At 40.1% G+C, this 24,379-nt stretch overlaps 1 protein-coding gene across 1 annotated transcript; it reads right to left on the bottom strand.

Annotated features, from left to right (window-relative positions):
- Window positions 1-23,696, bottom strand: LOC139473584 (ectonucleotide pyrophosphatase/phosphodiesterase family member 5-like). Its single transcript, XM_071256240.1, has 4 exons — window positions 22,776-23,696; window positions 18,848-19,033; window positions 12,612-12,851; window positions 1-10,023 (listed from the first exon to the last, which is right to left on the bottom strand). The coding sequence occupies exons 1-4, from the start codon at window positions 23,617-23,619 to the stop codon at window positions 9,812-9,814; spliced, it is 1,482 nt and encodes a 493-aa protein (XP_071112341.1). The 5' UTR covers window positions 23,620-23,696; the 3' UTR covers window positions 1-9,811.
- Window positions 23,697-24,379: the final 683 nt, after the last annotated feature.

Here is a 24,379-nt window from a genome sequence, read left to right as displayed (position 1 = left end):
TATTCTATACATACATACAGTGGAATAACATCATATATACAACAAGAGTGACCATGTAATAAAGTGTACATGGCAAAGTCTAAATAACAGGATTCCTGGCATGTAAGCTGATCAATCTGAATCTGGCAAAGTGAGTGAGTGAGTGAATGAGGAGTATTTCAGTTATATCAAGTAAATGTGGAATGGTATGCTGTTCTCAGACATTCACCACTTTGGTGAACAGGTAAGATGACTTTCACCTCTGCCATGGAACTGACTTTCACCTCTGCCAAGGAACTGACTTTCCTGACTTTCACACCAGGAATCCTGGGATGATCAACATCATGATGTGGAAATAATTGTAATTACATCTTGATGACCTGAATATATCTTCATTCAAAAATAGCAAAGGAATTGAAAGATTTCATCATTTATCCTCAGCCTCTCTTTGGCAACTGTGATCACATGAACAGTGATAATGAAAACTTCATCGACTGTCTATGGCAGTGGATTACTAATTTCACTTATCATACTCATTGTCAAAATGAGTCATTATCTGATCTCTGTTTAACACGAGCTGTCAGCATGCCTGCTTGAAAGCAGTCAAACACTTACAAACCTATGATCACAGCATTTTACAAAGGTCACAGTCCCTTGCTTACTTCACGGACTTGTCACAGTGAAACACATTGCTCTATTGACCCAAGTTGTTTGTGGAACATCTTCTGCGGCATGATGTAATGTCCACACACACAAGACGATTTGACATTTGTACAATTCCTTCTGTCTGAGGTTTAAACTTCTTAATCAACCCTTGTAGTTTCTAGAGCCTGCTACTGCAGTTAGTAAACAACATGTACAAATTGAGTATTCATTTTTATCGTCCTTGACATGTAGAGCACAACATAGCTGATGACATGACATGCATGGCACAAACACAGAACAGGTCTTGCAGTCCTACATCTGATATTGCAAGTCCAGAGTTGCACCTGGCAAATCAATATCTATGTCAAATCAAGATCAGGCTCTAAGCATGACACATCAGGCCTCAGGCCTCAAGCATGACACATCGGCTCCAAGTATGACACATCAGGCCTCAAGCATGACAAATCAGGCTCTAAGCATGACACATCAGGCTCTAAGCATGACACATCGGCTCCATGTATGACACATCAGGTCTCAAGCATGACATTTAAGGGTCTAAACAGGATAAGGAAATACAAATCCAAAGCAAACATTTATGAAACAAAAGTACAAATCTGCCATTTAAAATACAAATTATTAAAGAAACTATGAATTACATTTTAGTGTGTGTGCTTAATGTGGGATGAAAGCCTGACATGATTCAGGTTATCACTTCATTGAAACCCACGAGGGCATAGTGCCAAGAAACCTAGAAACATAATTGGGCAACCTGGATTCTAAGCCATGATCACAGATCTCTGGCACGCCCAATAGACACAACTCTGCATGGTACCTTGGACACCCATCTGTCACATCACCATCAATGCAGTCATACTGTGAATCAGCCAGGACATTGTTACAAAGTATAAAGGTATATTCTAATGCAAAGCATCTATCTTTACATTTCTTCATCAATAAAAATAAACATGACCCATAATATTCTGAACAGTTATTTCCGTTTAGTGTCCCTTTATTCATAGGAATGAAGAGTGATCATATTCTGTGTTAGTGGGTGAATGATGAAGCCCCATCAATTTGACTAAAATCAGATCTTTTACTCTCATATGATACCTCTCTGTATGAAGATTTGAGGAGCAAAGCATTCAAACAAACATATCTGATTTCGAAAACAATTTTTTCATGAAGCCAAAAACATAAAAGATTGCTATTAAATTATTGTGGCTATTTTTATATGTTATATAGATGGTAAAGAAATAAAGCTGAAACATTTTGAAACAGTTGACATCTTGGCTGCAGAGCAAATGCATCCTTATTTTAGATTAGACACCTCTATGGAGGTGTAATCAGATTATCTGGCAGAGGTATGGTATCGGTGTAAACAGGTCTGCTTCTTTTGACATTAAAGCAACATTTGCAATACATATATATGTCAAACAAGTGATTTCTAATTACACATTTACATTACTAATCAGTGATCCAGTTTTGTTTTAATACTGCAGCCAGCAATATTCCTGCTGAAAATAATCAAATCTTGACCAAACGCAAATTAGATGCCAATGAAATGTTGACATGGAAATGATAGCATCCGTTTCTCCTGATGCTTTCTATTGCATCAAAATGAATATGACATGTTAGACTTTCCCTACACAATCACAGCAATGTCAACATGCTTATGATCCCTCATCAGGGGAAACAACTGTCAACACTCACTCTCATCAGGGGAAACTACTCTCAGCACTCACCTTCTTCAGGGGAAACAACTCAGCACACACACCACAACAATAACACATACGCAAACTGTCAAATATAAGAAATTTCTACTTGTGCAAAGCATACCCTTTCTCACGACCTCATGACATGCATACCACATACCATGTAGTGACCTTGAGAAGTTAGAGCTGTACACTGAGCCACTAGTGTACATTATGTCCATTGTTTGGCAGGTTGTTATTCATCATAATGACCCTGTGCATGGTAGGATGAATTGATTCACACGAGAGGGGAGGGAACTTTTGCCTCATTGTGTAAAGGACATTGCAGTCGTTGCCCACGCGGTGGCAGTCAGTAAGTGCCACTTCTGTAGGTGATATGGACCTGATGCTCTCGGCAGACATCGATTCACATGAGAAGGGATGGAACTTTTGCCTCGTGTGAAGGACACTGCAGTCGTTGCCCACGCGGTGGCAGTCAGTAAGTGCCACTTCTGTAGGTGATATGGATCTAATGCTCTCGGCAGACATCTCGAGTCGGGAAAGGCTGCATCACCCTTGATGAGGGCGCTACCCTATGCATAACATGCCATGATAAACTGAAGGAAAAAAACTAGAAGAACACTTGCATTGAAGAATTGCAGATAACTGCTCCATCTCAAAATTAAAATTTTAGTATCAACATATTTTTACATGGCAATATGACTATTCTAAAAACAAACATCTTTGAATTCATTGTCAACATCCAATTTGAATCTGTCACAGAGCTTTAGTCACACCACAAATCCTGAGAATTTGAATCCACAGTATTAACTGTGGTCATTTCAGCAGTTTAAACTTCATCAAGTTCATGCATATGGGGGGGGGTGGGGGGGGGGCGGTTGGGTAGCCTAGTGGTTAAAGCGTTCGCTCGTCACGCCAAAGCCCCGGGTTCGATTCCCGACATGGGTACAAAGTGTGAAGCCCATTTCTGGTGTCCCCCGCCGTGATATTGCTGGTATATTGCTAAAAGCGGCGTAAAACCTACTCACTCACTCATGCATATGGATATATAACGCCATTATTTGCTGCCTTCTACTCTGTCCAAGAACATACAACACTGCAGAGTCAGAGCAGGACTTTGAGTGGGTGGGAGCATTGAGCTGAACGCCACCAGGGTACAGGAGTTCAGCTACACCAGCCTGATGCAGGAAGAAAGTCACAGTCCCTTTTCACAAAGCAATCGTAGCTAAGACTATTGTAAGTCTATGTTAAAAACCAGGAGTTACGACAGTTGTAGCCATGGGGGCCTGAAGTGATGCAGGCATTTACCCCTGTGGTGAAACCCATGAGCATGGCTATGGTGCTGACAAAATAATCGGAGCGAAGCAGGATTCGAACCCAAAACATAGGATTCTGGAACGCCTAAGGGACGCAACTCAGCACAGCGAATTATGGCACCTTAGACGGCAGGGCCCCTGTTACCCCTCCAGGATTCGGTATAAGTGGAAGATGCACACTTTCCAAACCATGAGGGCTGACAAGGGCTCATACAACAGCATCCTTCCATGATAATAAATACCCAAGAAGCATTCCTCACCAAAGCTTCATTTGTTAATTTGAGACAATTTCAATTATATGATGCTAAAAATAGCAACCCCATCACATAAAGCTGATGATATGGAAGCACTATGTGCAAGGTTTGAATTTGTTTCATTTGTTGTGTAACGCCCCACTCAGCAATATTCCAGCTATACGACAGCAGGCTGTAAATTATCAAGTCTGGACCAGCCAATCCAGTGACTGACATCATGAGCATCGATCCACGCAATTGGGATACGATGCATCAACCAAGTCAGCTAGTCTGACCACCTGATCCAGTTAGTCGCCTCTTACAACAAGCACAGTCGCCTATTACGTTAAACAAGGGTTGCCGAAAACCTATTCTACCCTGGATCTTCAAGGGTATGTGCAAGTAAGTGATTCAGATGAATATTGGGTTGAATGGATCCAGGGTATTTAGTATCCTAGAATGTAGATATAATCCAATACCCTGTATAAATGAGGATGTACTCCCTGCATCCCCTCCAGGATCCGATACTACATTGGAAGGAACATGCTCTGAACCTATACAATAACCTATAACAACATGGCATACGGGTATACTGACATCATAAAGTAAAGTTTTTCACAACTGGTATCTTAAAGGGGGCCTTGTATCTGGAATAAGGCTGGAATGCTTTTTATTTAACTGAGCTGATAATAACTTAATAACATGCATTAAACATTTCAAGAACACTTCACTGAGGTTAGAGGCTGACTCAGTATAGCTACATCCTCCAAGCTAATTGTGTGATTACTATAACATGCATGTGACTGCACAGGAGATGACTGCCCCTACAATTTATAAACTCCATACAGCATGATACTATCACATAACATAATGAATAAGTAATTACAGCTACCTGATAATCTTGTTTCTAAACAAGTTCAACTCGATTTGTTTGTTTGTTGTTTAAGGCCGCACACAGCAATATTCCAGCTATGTATATGAGGGTGGTCTGTAAATTATCGAATCTGGAACAGACAATCTAGTGATTGACATCATGTGTATAGATCCACTCAATTGAGATATGATAACATGCATCAACCAAGTCAGAAAGCCTGACCACTCGATCCCATTAGTCGCCTCTTGGGTTGCTGAAGTCCTGTTGTATCCCAGATCTTCACGGGTTGTTAAACTCAATACCAGATTCTCTGACTATACACAACAGAGAATGGCAAGCTGTATGTTGACATCAATATACAGTAAACTACAGATCTAACAAAACTCAAAGGGACCACTAGTTCATCATAAGCATATAAACAGCATATATTCAGCAAATGACTGGGACTAAAAAATAAGTTTGTTATTTCGGTCCGTTTGTTATAAAAAAAATTCATTATAAACATAGTTTATTGTACAGAAATGTGTTTGTACAATTAACACAAATGAAAAGGCCACCAGGCCCAGACAATTTGCAGTTGTGAAATATGAGTCCACTGAGATACCATGCCGCAGGTCAACATTGACATCTCACTCAGTGTACTGACACAGTGTACTGACTCTAAGCCGACCAGTCCTTAATATATCACTTGAATACCAAGCAAAAGGCAGGGTAACAACAAGTACCATCTTTTAACACATTTTACATGACGTGACCGGTAAACCAGCAACCTCTTGCACCCTGGGCAGATGCTCTAGACCAGGGAGGCGGTAAGCAAGGAGGGTTACAAATTAACACTGGCCTGCTAGCCCAGGGCTAGTACAAATTCCTGCGGGCAATTACATTTTTTCCAATTTCCCCATTGTTTCAACATTACAAGAGCATTTCAACTTTACCCAGCCAGTAAGCTTTTCAGTATAGCTGTAATACTGGCAAGTTGTAAAAACTCATTTTAATTGTCTGCTAACTTAAATGTTACGATGTGGCTCCATCAATCCGTTAATGATTACCCATAGTACCGTATTCGACGTAATAAGCATGCAGGGTGCTCTCAAAATTAGAACTAGGGGGCTCTTATTAGAATATTATTATGATGGGAAAAAAACAGAGCTGAAAGATCGTAAATTTCGTGGTTTATGCTGACAGACTGAAATGTTTATATCCGACATATATATTTTCCCAGGATTTAATAGCCCATAATTAAGGGTGTAAATAACACACAAGTGTGTATTATAAACGAATAAAGGAGTCTTGTGTACACTGATCAATCAGAAGGGGGGCTAAATGGAATTGCTCACTAGCCAACATATTAGCAAATATCGCCAGGGGCGCTAATAAGAACAGGGCGCTTATTGCGAGAAATACGGTACTTATAAACAGTTCTTAATTTCACAGATAGGAGACATAAGATTTCTGAGGTCATCCAAATGTAAGTGTAGTCATCCCTCGAAAATAGAGATCATCATGTAAATCATGGCTGCTAAAAAAGGTTACTTACAAACTGGTCCAGAAGTTGGTCAGGGAGCACTTACTGGAGGAGGGCGCTTAATACAGTGAATACGGTACCAGGGTTTGAATTACATAGTCACTCCAAACAGTGACCATAAAATGATGATACTGTAGTGTTATTTGCGCATAGATCACACTTGAGCAACAGAAGGGACAAATAAACGGAATAGCTCCAACACAAATATGGCAATGTGCTCAAAGTTGTGATGGAATGTAAACTACACCATCACATATCACATCAAATGTGGAACAAACATATAATATACATGTAACATAAGGCTTTAAAAGATAACTGAAAAAAATATGAAATTAATCATAAACATATTGTATGACATTTCCTCTCCAAGCACAAGCTTATTTATTAATCTATATCATATACCATATATCGTATATATTATATTTGAGCATGATAACATATGTATTTCATTTTCAAATACAATGAAATAAATGAAACAGTTATTAAATATCTTTATCACTTCATATCCAAATTTAACATGTTTAATACATAGAACATAAACTCTATTGAACTGTTTATATATCCCCAGCTGTTCATTGTGATAAAATGTTTTTCAATTGGTCTTGTAGCTTGCTGAAAAATCATATTGCAAAATTGAATATTTGAACTTAATTTGAAAGGGAACGGAATGAACTGATATGCCCTTTGCAGTCCATGTTTCTGAGGCAAGGGAGTTAACTGACCACAAAAGTCCAGTTTCCACCCTTGCCGAACTAGGCTAGAATTTCTGGCCTCGATCGTAGCACCACCTGTTGCTGTTATGAGTTATGTCCCTTCTATGTCCCTCCTGTTGACCTATCAGATTCCACCTCTCACATCACTTACATTTGCTTCAAACAAAATGGCAGGGCCCAGTCAAGAAGATCTGATCAATAATCCAGATCTATATTGTGATCAAATGGGTCCTACTTCGAGAAGTGCATCAAATCGCGCCAGCACCTTATTATGAACATGAAAAGGTTTGGAAAATATCTTTTGACGCCGAAATGTTGGTACACATGCTCCAAATGTCTATTTCGATTCTGGATTTAGATTGGACTATGCATAGACTCGTTAGTCCAGCCAAAATGTAACTCCATATATCCAGCCTAGTTCGGCAAGGGTGGGAACTGGACTTTTATAGTCAGTTAACTCCCTTGCTTTGGGAAGATGTTTGCAGTCTTGTGATATGTGATTTGTATGTGTTTTAACTGGCACATGTCCAACATAAAAGATACTCCGCAGCATAGGCATATTTCAAATATATTAACACATAGTATTGTTTTTCTGCTTCAGAATTTGATAACGAAATAACAAATTAAATCATTCATTCAAACAGTGTTCTTGTGAAATATGTAAAGGTCAGGGTTCACAATCAGCCAATCAAATGCCTAGAATAACTGAAATGTGATATGTGCACACTCTGTAAATATCAGAAATATGTGCACCGATATGTTTTTCCCCTGGGGTAATAAAGAACTGTAAGCCCTGAATACAAACATGGAATGTTTTATACATCCTGAAAGAAAACCACGACCCAAACACATGGGCACATTGACATACAAAAGCAACATTGTGTCATCAAGACTGGAAAAAACCCCGAACATCTCACCACCTAAACGTGCATATCACAAAATCCATAACAATCTGAAAGAAACATGAACGTGATGTAAACATAATTCCGCATACACTAAAGTTCCCCCAAAACAAACATCCCTGTAGTCAATGGGTACCCCGCAAACCTTTCCAAAGAGAATATGGGGAAATCAATGGGCAGAAACTGAGTCACGAGTGACGCAGATTTAGTGGTATCAACTCTTAAACATTGTTTAATAAAGGAAAAAACCCAAAAATGATTCTTACAAGGTGCCATTGGTATTCATGGACTCACACAGTTTGGACTCTAAAAGTCTGTCAGTCGTAACACTGACATCAACAGCAGGGCCTCCATTATCATTGTCTGTGTTTCATGGAAGGTGGGAAGCCGAGTGGTTAAAGCGTTCGCTCGTCATGCCGAAGACCCGGGTTCGATTCCGACATGGGTACAATGTGTGAAGCCCATATCTGGTGTCCCCTGCCGTGACATTACTGGAATATTGCTAAAAGCGGCGTAAAACCCTACTTACTCAGGGAAGGTGTCTGTGAACATTATACTCATATACCAGTAGTATTTAAAAATTGTCACACCCAACATATATGAGGCCATATATATCTATTCCGTTGGTTTATCAGGCCACTAAAATAAACCCTGAAGTTAGAGTGAGTGAGTGAGTGAGTTGGGTTTAACGCCGCTTTTAACAGTATTCCAGTTATATCACGGCGTGTCAGCTTAATGTGGGAGGAAAGCCCGAAGTGATGCAGGTCTCAGACGTTTACCACTTCGGTGAAACCCACGAGCACGGGTATGGTGCTGACAAACCTAGAAACATAATCGGGGCGAACCGGGATTCGAACCCACAATCATAGGTTTCTGGCGTGCCCAAGGGACGCAACTCTGCACAGCGAATCGCGGCGCCTTAGACGACTGGGCCACCCGTGCCCCCCTGAAGTTAGAAAAAATGACTCTTCACATGACATTTTCGGGAATTACAAGAAAGCATTCAAATCCATTCTCAAAATAGCTTTTTTAGAATCTTGCAGCCATTGGCGGTGACGTCAAGTGTTACAACCCCATTGTCTATCCAGCATGCCATTACTGGTTTATGCCGGTTCTTTCACATTTTCCAAATCATTTTTCAAAGAGACATTAAAAAATCAAGTCTACTGAATGAATGAGGATATATCAAGAATGAAAAAAACCCACCTTGTTGACCCTTTCACATTCATGTCATTTTTCAAACATCCACCGTAATCCATCAACACGATCAAGACAACATCAACTTGTTAAAATTTGTAGCAAAATACTTATAGCAAAACTTGGGATCTTATGAAACACCAATCAATGTAAGAAATGAAGCATGAAAGTATAGGGCTCCTTGGCACAGCCCTAGTATTAAAACAAAATAAGGGGTCCCTAGAAAAAACATTATTCTATTTTCACGTGTTCATGATTAATCAATACTCATAATCTCAGTCAACCCGATCTGCCTATTCTTCCCACAATCTCATCAATACAGTCAAAAGTCAACCACACTCTCCAATTCTTCTTCTTAAACATGTTAAAGCACAGCTGGGGCTCTAAATTGTCTGATGATTGCTGAGTAGATCAATTTCCAGATCAATGTACTGCAGCCATTTCATTAACGCCCAATTAATGTACTCTAGCCATTACACTAAGACACATTAATCCTGTACGTGCATGTCAAGCCAAATTAAACATTCAGCTAAGTAAGAAAGATAACATGGGACAGTCAATAACGATACAAAGGTCCTGACCACTTTAAACAATGCCTCACTGCACATTGTTTTAGTAGACAGTACCTTGATATCCTGACAATGCACTCTTGCACCTTCTCTCTTTCATATAATACTTGTCTCTGGCTCTGGATTCTGTTCTTGTCCTCCTGGCTCTAGTCTAAGATCATTTCCTCATCTTCTTCATCCGTGTCGGACAGCAGGGGGATCTTGGCGCCGTTGGGGGGCGTGGCGTACCGCACCATCCCGTGGAGGCTGGTAAGGGGCAGCATCTGCTTTTGTTTGCGTTTGAGGTAGCGGTGTTGACGGCAGGCGGCCACCATGAAGACGCCCGCGATCAGCGCTATGAGGATGAGGATGAGGATATCTGAAACACAGGCCAGCTGATCAACAGATCCATGTGACAGGGAGAACAGAAGCATTTCAAGCACTTCATGAACATCCCTGCCAGTCTTGTCTCATCATAGGATTTGGACACTCCCTCTATCATCTGACCTGTGGCTGTATGACATGAGTGAAAAAGTTCATGATATAGCCTGTAAGTTCATGATATAGCCTGTAAAGTTCATGATATAGCCTGTAAAGTTCATGATATAGCCAGTGAGTGCATGATATAGCCTGTAAAGTTCATGATGTACCCAGTGAGTGCATGATATAGCCTGTAAAGATCATGATATACCCAGTGAGAGCATGATATAGCCTGTAAAGTTCATGATATACCCAGTGAGTGCATGATATAGCCTGTAAAGTTCATGATATACCCAGTGAGTGCATGATATACCCTAAGTGTGTGAGTGCATGATATACCCTAAGTGCGCGTGTTCATGATATACCCAAAGTGTGTGAGTGCATGATATACCCTAAAAGTGTGAGTGCATGATATACCCTAAGTGCGCGTGTTCATGATATACCCAAAGTGTGTGAGTGCATGATATACCCTAAAAGTGAGTGCATGATATACCCTAAGTGCGCGTGTTCATGATATACCCAAAGTGTGTGAGTGCATGATATACCCTAAAAGTGTGAGTGCATGATATACCCTAAGTGCGCGTGTTCATGATATACCCAAAGTGTGTGAGTGCATGATATACCCTAAAAGTGTGAGTGCATGATATACCCTAAAAGTGTGAGTGCATGATATACCCTAAGTGCGCGTGTTCATGATATACCCAAAGTGTGTGAGTGCATGATATACCCTAAAAGTGTGAGTGCATGATATTTCCTAAGTGTGCGAGTGCATGATATACCCTAAGTGCGCTTGTTCATGATATACCCAAAGTGTGTAAGTGCATGATATTTCCTAAGTGTGTGAGTGCATGATATACCCTAAGCATGTGAGTGCATGATATACCCTAAAAGTGTGAGTGCATGATATTTCCTAAGTGTGCGAGTGCATGATATACCCTAAGTGCGCTTGTTCATGATATACCCAAAGTGTGTAAGTGCATGATATTTCCTAAGTGTGTGAGTGCATGATATACCCTAAGCATGTGAGTGCATGATATACCCTAAAAGTGTGAGTGCATGATATTTCCTAAGTGTGTGAGTGCATGATATACCCTAAGCATGTGAGTGCATGATATACCCTAAAAGTGTGAGTGCATGATATTTCCTAAGTGTGCGAGTGCATGATATACCCTAAGTGCGCTTGTTCATGATATACCCAAAGTGTGTAAGTGCATGATATTTCCTAAGTGTGTGAGTGCATGATATACCCTAAGCATGTGAGTGCATGATATACCCTAAAAGTGTGAGTGCATGATATTTCCTAAGTGTGTGAGTGCATGATATACCCTAAGCATGTGAGTGCATGATATACCCTAAAAGTGTGAGTGCATGATATTTCCTAAGTGTGTGAGTGCATGATATACCCTAAGCATGTGAGTGCATGATATACCCTAAAAGTGTGAGTGCATGATATTTCCTAAGTGTGCGAGTGCATGATATACCCTAAGTGCGCTTGTTCATGATATACCCAAAGTGTGTAAGTGCATGATATTTCCTAAGTGTGTGAGTGCATGATATACCCTAAGCATGTGAGTGCTTGATATACAGTAAATGTGTGAGTGCATGAGTTAGCCTGCAAGTACATTATTCAGGCTGTTAGTGCCTGATTTAGCCCATGAGTGCATATGATGCATAATTTAGCTGTAATTTCAAATTTTGTCTGACTTGATGATATATTGCAAGTGCAAAAGTGTGCATGATTTAGTCTGAGACTACTGGGGGACTGTGATAACAAAAATCCAACACTGAATAAGTTCTCCATCAATTTACACCAATATTAATGTCTGCCATTCCTATTCCTGTCTACCATTGTCTCCCACAGCAGACAGAAATGTGTGCACTCATAATAATGTAATCTGTGGGTACCTGCAATTGACATCACAATCAGCTGATAAGTTCAACCAAATTTGGTCAAAACCAAAGACAATGTTCATGCTTATTAACATAAATAATATGTTGTAACTAGGGCTGGCTAAAAAGATTGACAATCGGAAATATCGTTAATGGGAAGAAATATTTGTGATTATCTGTTATCTATGAAACTGTTGTAATTGATAATAACTTTCATACACTTGACAATCGGAAATATCGTTAATGGGAAGAAATATTTGTGATTATCTGTTATCTATGAAACTGTTGTAATTGATAATAACTTTCATACACTTGTGTGATAAAATAAAGTTTACAGACATGTTACTGTCAATAATGTTAACTGTCGAAGACGGAAAGCAACTGTTTTTGTTGTATCTCAAAAATGTCCACAAAATATTCTATGCCTAAATGAGGCACTGCTTACCAGTGGGGTGAAATATATGAAATATATAGTTCTTGCATATTTGCTTCAAGTTACTTCTCTGATTATCGATCTCTATAATCTATATCGATAGCCAGCCCTAGTGGTAACCATGGCAACTATTTCTCATGTTAACAGAGTGATGATATACTTACAAGTTCCAAACGTTGTAACAGTATAATCAGCATGATCATCGTCCGTCTTTAACAAGGGGAGACAATTCTGTAAGCTACCATTATTTGGCGCCGGCTCAAGGCCCAGGAGGTGACACATGAGGGGATAGACATCGACATTGTTCAAGATGTCCACACTGGCGCCAGGCTTGAAGGATGGCCCCATTGCCAGGAAGAATGGATGCATGTCTTGGAGAGAGTTGTCCCAGCCATGGTTCCCCACTGTGGACAGAGAGGAAGAACTTAACCATGGCTCCTTTGATGTTTAACGCTGCACTCAGTAAATATTCCAGCGATATGACAGCTGTCAGTAAATAATGAAGTCTGGACCGGACAATCGAGTGACTGACATAATGAACATCGATCAAATCAATTGACATGCATCAACCAAGTCAGCGAGTCTGACCACCTGAGCCCTTTAGTCGCCTCTTACAACAGGCATAGTCACCTTTTACATCTAACATGGATTGCTGAAGACCTATTCTACCCGGACCTTCAAGGGTCACTATATGCAAGTTTGTTTGTTTGTTTGTTTGTTTGTTTGTTTGTTTGTTTGTTTGTTGTTTAACCCCGCACTCAGCAGTATTCCAGCTAGAGTAGTGCAACAATGGAATTTTAGTGTTATTGTCATTATATCACATGACTAACCATGGGTCTAGGTAGTTCTGTGGGTACCCCTGTCCTACTCAGGACCAGCCCAACCCGAATACCCAAGTTCCCAAGTTACCTGTCCCAGCCCTTGTCTCTTGGCACTGAAGGGGTTACAGAGTCAGTGACCATATACAGTCCCATGGCATAAAGAGGGTTAACCATGTGAAAATAGCTTACAAAGTCTGAGTCACATGTTTATTTGTTTTTTTACATCTGATTAACCCAGATTGTGTGTGTCATACCTCTCTACTTCCTGCTCTACAGGTTCTTGTCACATGCCTATCATCAAGGTTGCCAGCGGCTCTCGACACTCAACATGCACAAACACTGCATCATCAGTGATAACACCATCAGCGATAACAGAATCAGTTACATGCATGTGCCGGGATTTAAGGAACTTGATGTAACTTGCACCAAACAAAACCAGGTTGCATCTTCGTCTACGGCTGGGACGAGTCCAAATTTACTACCGGGGTACCCACCACCCTATTACTCGAGTACTACCCGAGTACCCGCTGTAGGTATTTAGAGATAGGTTAAAACTGTCCGATTCGGAAAAATTTGACCTTAGCCCTGGCACAATGTTTCTAGATACATGTGTAAAACGATCTGGTCATGCATACACTGAAGTTTACTGCATGAAGTTTTATCTTTATTCAAATATATAAAACTCAGAAGGAATGGGTGCATTGTCACAAAGAAATGGGAGAATTAGTGACTTATAGGGTAACATTAGAGTTTTAGATAATTTTTTTCATTAAACAATATATCACGGGACTAACCACGGGTCCGGGTAGTCCTGTGGGTACCCGGGTCCTACTCAGGATTAACCCGACCTGAGTACCCAAGTTACCCGTCCCAGCCCTTCCCTCGTCCCATAAAATTATCAAAGTTGAAACAGTCTGCTGCTAGTTTCATACAGATAAATGCTGAAAACTGTAATAGGAACAAGTGCACATAAAGTTGAGGTACCAAATTTGACGACGCCAGTCCCGAAAAAGTTTCACAAATGACATGTACTACAGGGACTAGTGATGTAGAATGGTAAATAAACTTAGAGGTATTGAATTTGTTCAAAGATTGATTTTGTGTGGGGTCAAGTAAGGGTCAGTCAGACACAAATTTGAAATGTCTTAATATGCACTTAGTGCATGTAGACATAAATGTTAGGTTGCATTTTTCAAAAATAGGCTGTGACCCGTGAAGATTCCGGGGTAGAATAGGTCTTCAGCAGCCCATGCTTGCCGTAAAAGGCGACTATGCTTGTCGTAAGAAGCAACTAACAGGATCAGGTGGTCAGGCTTGCTGACTTGGTAGACACATGTCATCGGTCCCAATTGCGTGGATCGATGCTCATGATATCAATCACTGAATTGTCTGGTCCAGACTCGATTATTTACATACCGCCGTCATATAGCTGGAATATTGCTGAGTGCAGTCTTTTAAGGCAAGCATGGGTTGCTGAAGACCTATTCTATCCGGGATCTTCACGGGTTCATCTCCTAGAGAGTTACTGTTGTGTAAACACTTCTGTCGCTGTCTGTTGGGTTTAACACTACTTCAGTGTTCCTGTAATACCTGTTATTACCAGTTTTTTTACAGGTAAATCAAGACGAGGACCGGTAATTCACGTGAATTGCGTGAATCGATGATATCAATCACTGGATTGTCTGGTCCAGACTCGATTATTTACAGACCGCTGTCATATAGCTGGAATATTGCTGAGTGCGGCGTTAAACAACAAACCAACCAACCAACCAATAATAGGTTGCAGTGGTGCATGTTTTATATCGCTAAATCGAGCCCCGATACATGAAAATGACCATTACAATCATGAAATTTTGATTTAGCATGTTTAGTCAGGGGAATTCTATTCTGTTCCTTCAGATATGTATATAGACCTGCTCACAGGTTGATATTCAGCAGCTGAAGCCAAAAGAAATTCCCCAAAGGGAATAATTTGATTTATTCACTTCATGTTAATACTTTTATAACTAACATGATGGCTTGGTCGAAAGGATTTGTATTTTACTGATAAAGCTGGTTAAACAACAAATAAAGAGGTATTGCCTTTAACACTAAATTGCATTGGACACTATGGCAAAACACTATTTTGTAATACCTCTGAAATTAGGACAGTAGAAACTTAAGAAATCCTAATTTTCAGCATGTTGAACAAAATAGGAATATTTTCCCAATTTGCTTGACAAGGGAATTGAATTTATGTTGTTTGGAATCTCAGATAAATCTGTGTCCTCATCCTCCCCCACCAGTCAATGAAAGTCACTTGACATATTACTAATACAAGTGAGCCTCAGCTCAATCGAACAGCTGTTGTCTATCAGTTTTGAATTCGTTTTTATTCTTGGTCGGTTATATATTTTAATCGTGCCATTGCAATTTTAACCGTGCCACTGTCACTAAAATACAACAACCCTGCCATGTCTTCATGATCATCATGATAATCAATAGGGATGGGTATTGAATGTTTGAAGTGTATCCTAATATTTCACAATGCACAAGGCCGTGCATGTGTCACAATATATTGTATAATTCAAATATTGACTCAGTCAGTAAATACACAAGGATGCATGTGATGACGTGGAGCTTCACCACTAGCACAGAAGAACTCCAGAATGTGAACTTGCATTTTGAAATTACGGAAATATTTCGAAGGTACATGTATCATGATGTATTTGGCAAGTGTTTACAATAAATACACAATTTTGTTTACAATAAACACACAATAAAAACTGCTATTTGAAATAACCCAATATACCGAGCATGAAATCTGATATTGTGATGGCGTATGGTGGAAAGAAAGAACCTCAATTTACCAATATACTGGTAATACAGCACACCCTTAATATTCAACATGATCAAACAATAGTCAACGTATCCTGCAAATGCATAGCATGTTCTGAAAACCATCTGTCATCATCATCACTTCAAATCTAAAATTTACAACCATGTAACCATGGCTACAAAAGAACACTGTGGCCGCTTTGCAGTGCAGTCACAATCTTGTAAGCAGTGAATCATGGCTTGGTTCCAGCGAGAGAGAGAAATCAGTGAGTGCTCAAACAAATGACTGCTCAAACCAATGACTGTTCAAACAAATGACTGCTCAAACCAATGACTGCTCAAACCAGTGACTGCTCAAACAAATGACTGCTCAAACCAGTGACTGCTCAAACCAGTGACTGCTCAAACAAATGACTGCTCAAACCAATGACTGCTCAAACCAATGACTGCTCAAACCAGTGACTGCTCAAACAAATGACTGCTCAAACCAATGACCGCTCAAACCAATGACTGCTCAAACCAATGACTGCTCAAACCAGTGACTGCTCAAACCAATGACTGCTCAAACAAATGACTGCTCAAACAAATGACTGCTCAAACCAGTGACTGCTCAAACCAATGACTGCTCAAACCAATGACTGCTCATACATAGCTTTATATCGTTCAAAGTGCAGTGTTCCTGCTGGCTTATGAAACTGCCAGTCCTGTCGTAGTGGCAACTATAAAAATTACCAGGCCCCCCTAAGTTTTGTCAGTCCCAACTTTCAACAAATAAAAAAAGGTATGAAAATTATCATGTTCAGTGCAATGATGCCATCTCTGAAGTAACTTAGTTAGATCTACACATCATTCACACAAACTTCAGCCACAATTTCTCTTCTATTTTTTTCAATATTTGGAGATGAAGTCGCAACAAATATGTATTTAACCTCGAAGCAAAGCGAAATGTTATATTCTTGCACTAAAAATAGACAAGGGGAAACCCTGATGATAACAGACAAGTTGACTTCGTTCTGAAAATGTATTTATCACCGATGTCTTTTTCAACAACAAGGATTTATAAGGTACTTCACCTGAATTACCGGTCCAAGCATTAATATACCTGTAAAAAAACTGGTAATAACAGGTAAACAGGAACACTGAAGTAGTGTTAAACCCAACTCATTCACTCATCCATTATGAGGTGAAAAGAAGTGTTTACACAACATTAACTCACTAGGAGACGGACCCGTGAAGATCCCGGGTAGAATAGGTCTTCAGCAACCCATGCTTGCCTTAAAAGACTGCACTCAGCAATATTCCAGCTATATGATGGTGGTCTGTAAATAATCGAGTCTGGACCAGACAATCCAGTGATTGACATCATGAGCAATGATCCATGCAGTTGGGATACAATGACATATATCAACCAAGTCAGTAAGTCTGACCACCCAATCCCGTTAGTCGCCTCTTACGACAAGCATAGTCATCTTTTACGTTAAACATGGGTTGCTGAAGACCTATTCCTCCCCAGATCTTCAAGGGTCAAAGAAAAGAAGTGTATTGTCTGGCCCTGAACCATATTATTTTCTCTTCCTCCAAGCTGTTACTGTAATGATATAGCCCTTAATGAAGCAAGTCTAGATTTTTCACTGAATCTCAAATCTCACTTGGGCTCCTTTTCAATTTAAATGGAGTTGTTTGTTTCTATCAACATAACATATTTTCATAGACTAAGGGTTGGTCAACATAGTGAAAGCAAACCCATGAAGCACTGACTATTGAGATTATTAGACCAAAAGGTTTACTACACTTGGGCTTTTGGACTAGAAGCATTTGTCACAGACTGCTGACCGCCTCCATGGCCTAGTAGAAGACCGTCTGCCTCGAGAGCGGTTCGATCACCAGAAGCATCATACCAAAAGACGTTAAAGGATGGTACTTTTTATTACCCACTCTGGCACTCAGCATTAAGGGGCTAAAAAAAAGAATGGTTGGCTAGTATACTGTGTCTGAATGGGCTATTTATGTTTTAAGTGCAGCATCTGTGCGCATGGTATGCAGACAGAAAGTTTATTATCACACGTGATTCGATGTCAATCAATCATCTCTATTACAACCTATTACAACCTGTGACAGATGTTGCTGATATCGTCTCACATACAAAAATCCATATTTTATAAGCTAAGGCAAGTACCAGTCCACCATATATGTGTAATTATTGAAAATGATACAGGATAAATTCAATGTTGTTCAGAAATCATCACAGATAAGATTACCTGCTATCCTGCCACTATCTTTTTGTAATTACTGTACATCCTCAAACACATCCCCAATTAACCAGTCTATCAAACCACCCAATCTCATTAAAATCAGATCTTAGTTCTCGCTACCGCTAAACAAAGATCTGAGGACATTCCATTGCGGGGCATGTCAGATCGACCTTTTATCTGACCAATGAGAGCATTGCTTATCAGATCATGAAATTGACAGTTGGAATGTGATTTTTGACCGTGCAACCTCAAATAATAACACACAGGGTATTCCAAACGACAGGTAGTCGCCAGTTTAAAACTTGTGCCATAATGCTCGATTAAGCTGCCTTCTGATTGGCTATTGTCGACTTCTTGTTAGTCATTCCATTGGTCGGTCAAAGTTCGCGCAAGATCGGTCTGAGGTGACCCGTAATTGGATGTCCTCAGATCTTTGTTTAGCCGTAGCGAGAACTAAGATCTGATTTTAATGAGATTGGTGCTGAAACAAGCAGATACCTGGCCACTTACATTCATGTACGACTGTGCCATTTCTAGTAAGCTGGTAAGTGTCTTCAGGCACAACGAGGAGAGGCATAATCCTGTCATTGTCCTTGTAGTGATATCTGTCTGGTATGTCGTCTTTCTTGTAAACTTTGAAGTGCCCTTCAGCTTTGGACCCTGCTGTAAGATTTGCATACAGCTCTTCCAGCAGGCCTGCAATGAGAAGTACTCAAACTATTACAACACATCAGTTCTAGACTAACATATAGTCTCTGAAATGAACATATCATACAGAAAAAAACAGTTGTTCAGTTATCTTAATAAAAATATAATAAAAGGGAGCCCAGTGACGCTCTTCATTTCCTGATACTGCAGTAATCTAGACTTGCCAAACATTATAGACTTGCATGGGCTGTAGTTGATATAAATGTATCAGGGTCTGTAAGACAGACTACATTAGTTCAAGTGCAATATGATCACATGGAGTGACTTCACATCTCCCCGAGGCAAGAGAGTTAACTGACTTTAAAAGTCCAGTTTCCACCCTTGCCGAACTAGGCTGGAATGCCTGGGCTCGATCCTAGCGCCATCAGTGGCTATTACAAGTTATGTCCCTTCTAAGCCTCTCCTATGGACCAATCAGATTCCACCTCTCGTATGACTTGCATTTGTTTAAAACAAAACGACGGCACCTAGTCAAGACGATCTGATCGATAACCAAAATCTATACAGTGATACAACGGGTCTTACATTGCAAGTGCATCAAATCACATGAGCATCTTGATTAAAAATACAAAAAGATTGGGAAAATATCTGTTGACAACAAGTTGGCGGCGCTGCACATGCTTTGCAAATCCGGCAATCGACCAAAATCTGCACGACAGTTTACGAACCGGATTTAGATTCGTTGTGCGATTTTGATTGGACTACGCATAGACTCGTTTGTGCATCCAAAATGTAACTCCATAATACCAGCCTAGTTCGGCAAGGGTGGTAACTGGACTTTTATAGTCAGCATGGTCAGTGAACTCTCTTGCTTTGGGAAGATGGTGACTTCAACGCTGCTTTGAACAATATTCCAGTTATATCGTGGCGTGCAGGTTATTGTTTGAGGAAAGTCCAAAGTGATGCAGGTCTCAGAGGTTTACCACTTTGGTGAAACCAACGAGCACGGGTATGGTGTTGACAAACCTAGAAACATAATCAGGTCGAACCTGGATTCGAACCCAAGATCATAGGTTTCTGGCGTGTCACTCACTAGACTTTGATGCCTCAGCTGTGCCCACCGTGCCCCCAGGCAATATCATAGCAGAGATTTACTTTGAGTGCAGTGTGTTTCAGTATCAAAACTATCATATTCTACTCAATAAAAGCTTAGAATCCCCCGATCCTTTCATATTACTGTAAGTAGTGGGACATTACACCAATGCATCACGTTTTTTTACTTCTCAATACAAGTTTTGATGACAATCGCACACTAAGTAAAAAATATCCGTTTTTACCTTAAACATTTTCATTAATAAATGTTACCACAAACACCAATTTCTAGTGAACATAAGTAGTGAAAACATAAATATTTACATCCATTGCACCATACTTGATATTGCCAATTATAAATCGTTACTGTGCCAGGTATTTGGCCATCCTGTCTATGAAAAAGATAGCTTACACACCACAGAAAACAGCACATTTTATCTCTCCAGGTAATAACTTTACAACAGCTGGTTACATATGAGATAGTGCAAAAAGAAATTAACATGATAAACACACAAAATGCACAAATGAAATACATGAAGCCAATACACTGAAGCCAGTGGTGTCTGTGAAACAAGATAACGCAGTAGTGATATATCTCGGCCTATTATGCATAAAATAAATATTTCGCAAACCTTATCCATCATGTGATGTGATATATACATGGTGATTCATCATCTGTTTCCCCCCCGTCATGTATATCATATATTAGGAATAAAAGTATGTATTATCTGGGGCTGAAACGAATACACTGAGGCGAATATGTTCGTATTACAAACATAGGGTAACCATGTCAATGAATAAGAATGTTTATTCACAAATACAACAAGTCAGTAGTTGATGTACAGAGATCCAGATAAGCTTTTGGTGTTGTGGGTATTTTACCCATGCATTTTAAAATCATTGGGTATCAGTAATTCTATCTGGGAATTCAAATTTCTGTTACCCACTAGTTTTTACACATGTGGGTATCTAAGTTAAATATTTAAAAACACTATTCATCTAGTCCCTGCAAACTGGTGTAGTGTGGGTTCGAGAGCTTTATAGGACTCAAAAATACCACGATACTTCCATAAGAAAGTGTGATGGCAAATGATCATGATGTAACTGTCATCGTGGAGTTTGGCAAGGTTGACGGAATGCCCGTTTATAATTTCAAAATAAGTTGCTGATTTGCTAATCGAATATGCAGGGTTACTTCACAATATATATCGTAGTCCAAAGTGATGCACGTCTCAGACGTTTACCACTTTGGTGAAACCAACGAGCATGGGTATAGTGATGACAAACCTAGAAACATAATCGGGGCGAACCGGGATTTGAACCCACAATCATAGGTTTCAGGCGTGCCCAAAGGACATAACTCTGCATAGCGAATCGCGGCGCCTTAGACGACTGGGCCACATGTGCCCCCTTCACCTGATGAAGGAGCAAGAAGTGAGTGAGTGAGTGAGTATGGTTTTATGCCACTTTTATGGTGATGACAAACCTAGAAACATAATCAGGGCGAACCGGAATTTGAACCCACAATCATAGATTTCTGGCGTGCCCAAGGGACAAAACTCTGCACAGAAAATCGCGGCACCTAACACGACTGGGCAACCCGTGCCCCCTCATTTTGGATGAGTCTACACATTTAGATAAACATTTGTTATGAAATATTTGACTATGATTGAGAAAATATCCTAAACATTGAAACCTATTTCCATCTGCATATTTATCCTCCATGTGCCAGGGATTTATCCATGCTTCAGAGCGGTCAACACTCTGTCCTTTTCAGTATGATGCTCATAATTCCTTCCTATGAAAGGGGATCCGTGGATATTGATGTAGGTATCTTGCTGTGTGTGATGCAGGTCTGAATGCATGAATTGTCTCCAAGGAAAAGTCTTATTTGAGGTCAGAGTGGCTCGTTAATACCTCATTAACAGACAGTTGCAGTTTGCTAACATAGCTTGCAATAAATATGATGTTGATGGCAGAGATGAGCATGGTGAGGTGAGGTGAAATGGGGCTTAACGTCGCGTCAAAGATTATTGCACTTATATAGCGACATGCATGCACGTGTGTGTGTGTGGCTGCTTGTACTAGTCCGAACTGATGCCGATTTATAGTGCTAGCACACTGAGATACCATGACGCAGTTTAACATGGATACCCCACTCAGACACAGTATGCTGACTCCGAGCCGACCAGTCCTTGTTTTAGCCCCTTAATGCCAAGCACCAGACAGGGTAACAACAAGTACCATCTTTTAACGTCTTTTGGTATGACGCAGCCGGGGATCGAACCCCAAACCTTCTGCTCTCCGGGCGGACGCTCTACCACTAGACCACAGAGGCGTGCAGAGATGATGGATTAGAGTAGCAATGTATCACAAGATATAGGCATTAAAAAAAAGAGGATAAACATGCCAGATAAAAGTGTAACAAAACATATGTTTCTTTACTGTGCAAGGTCAAATCTAATATACTTGTGAGTGAGTGAGTATGGTTTTACAGTGCTTTTAGCAATATTCCAGCAATATCAAGGCAGGGGACGCCAGAAATGGGTGTCACACATTGTACCCATGTCAGGAATCGAACCCGTGTCTTCAGCATGACAAGCCAATGCTTTAACCACTAGACCTCCCCTAATATACTTGTACTCAGTCAGTTTCATAAACTTGTTTTGAATGAGATGTTCTACAGTCTTCTACTCACCTTCATTAGGCAAAATATTTCCAATTGGGTTACTTGCAAATATCTTGTATGACAATGGATCAATGTATTTATCCAAATCAATAACATTTTCAAGTGGAGTGCTTGAAAATCCATGATCACTTGTTATGATAATGTTTGTTTTTTCCAACAAACCCTTCTCTTTCATACTCTTCAACAGATAACCGACTACATTGTCCAACCCTCCAATCATTCTTGTCACCTGACTAGAATCTGGTCCAAATTGGTGACCAAATTCATCTGGCTGCTCAAAATAAAGAAGACCAAGGTTGATAGGATAGGTTGCTGTGAACCAATCCAAAATGGTATCTACCCTCGTGTTGTTTTTGACAGATGGATCAAACAAGATGTTGTGGACAGCATGGACACCCTTGACAGGAGCACCTCCCCCCGGCCACATCACAATGCCGCTTCTGTGGTGAGAGTTCTGTAGCTGGTTCGTCACCCACACGGGTTCGCCGCCATCATCAAACCACTTTGCACTCGTCTGATCAGCTATATTTGATAGAGTGAAAACTTCATTCAGTTTTGGGTCGTACATCTTATTGGCCACGATGCCGTGGCTTTCTTCCCACATTCCCGTAGCTAGAGTGTAATGGTTTGGAAATGTCTTGGTAATGAATGCGTTTTTGAGGCCATTCTTTGAGTGTGCTCCATTTTTCAAGAAAACGTCGAAGTGCGGAGTATCCGTCCGCTCCAAATAATTCCACCTGAATCCATCGAATGAAATCACTAACAACTTCGGCGGCGAACTCGCTTTTTCAAAGTGGCTATTTGTCGGAATTAAATAAGACAGACAAATAAACACAGTTAGCATTGAAATCATGTTCGTGCGAGTTGAAATTACGTCTCAATTCTAACAAGAATCTGGAAACAATCTTGTGTTTTCAGGTTGTCATGTTCAGGAAAGTAGGAGAAGGAAGTGATTCAAGGGAAACAACTCTATTTATTGTTCATAAGCCAACCACTAAAACACTCGCAAATCGACAAATACATTTGCTCAAAACATGCAAACGTAAACGTGTTATGTCTGAATGGACGAGGTCGATTACACTTTCATAATCTCATTACTTATTCAGATTCATCATAGGGATTGTGGGTAACTCAGCAACCTATGCTTATTACGTAAGAATGGTTCTTAAATGGATCGGGTGGTCAAGCTTGATGACTTGGATGGTTGCATGTTATCGTATGTCAACGTGTGTATATTAATGCTCGCTGGATTTTCTGACCCAAACACGAATGAGTGCGGCGTTGAAAACACAAACAAACGCTCTTATTCAGACGCATAAGAAAGGGACGTTTGCTCGAAATTTTCCCAAAACACGCGCTTATATGAGCTGTTCGAGACTTCATACCTGATATACATTCTTTGTGACAAAGGATTGGATGACACGTACTGTAGGTCAAGGTCACACTGTGTGAAAATGTTTATTCACATGTTGCTTATTAATAATTCTATGTGTTTGTTGTTTGTTTTTTAACGCACTACTCAGCAATATTCAAACTATATGACGGCGGTCTATAAATAATTTAGCTTGGACCAGACAATCCAGTGATTGACATCATGAGCATCGATCCACGAA

This window comes from Haliotis cracherodii, unplaced genomic scaffold (genome assembly GCF_022045235.1).
Source record: "Haliotis cracherodii isolate W230 unplaced genomic scaffold, xgHalCrac1.p SCAF_3, whole genome shotgun sequence".
Classification (NCBI taxonomy): Eukaryota; Metazoa; Mollusca; class Gastropoda; order Lepetellida; family Haliotidae; genus Haliotis; species Haliotis cracherodii.
The sequence above is the reverse complement of the archived record's forward strand: the minus strand, read 5'-3'. Positions and strand labels throughout refer to the sequence as shown.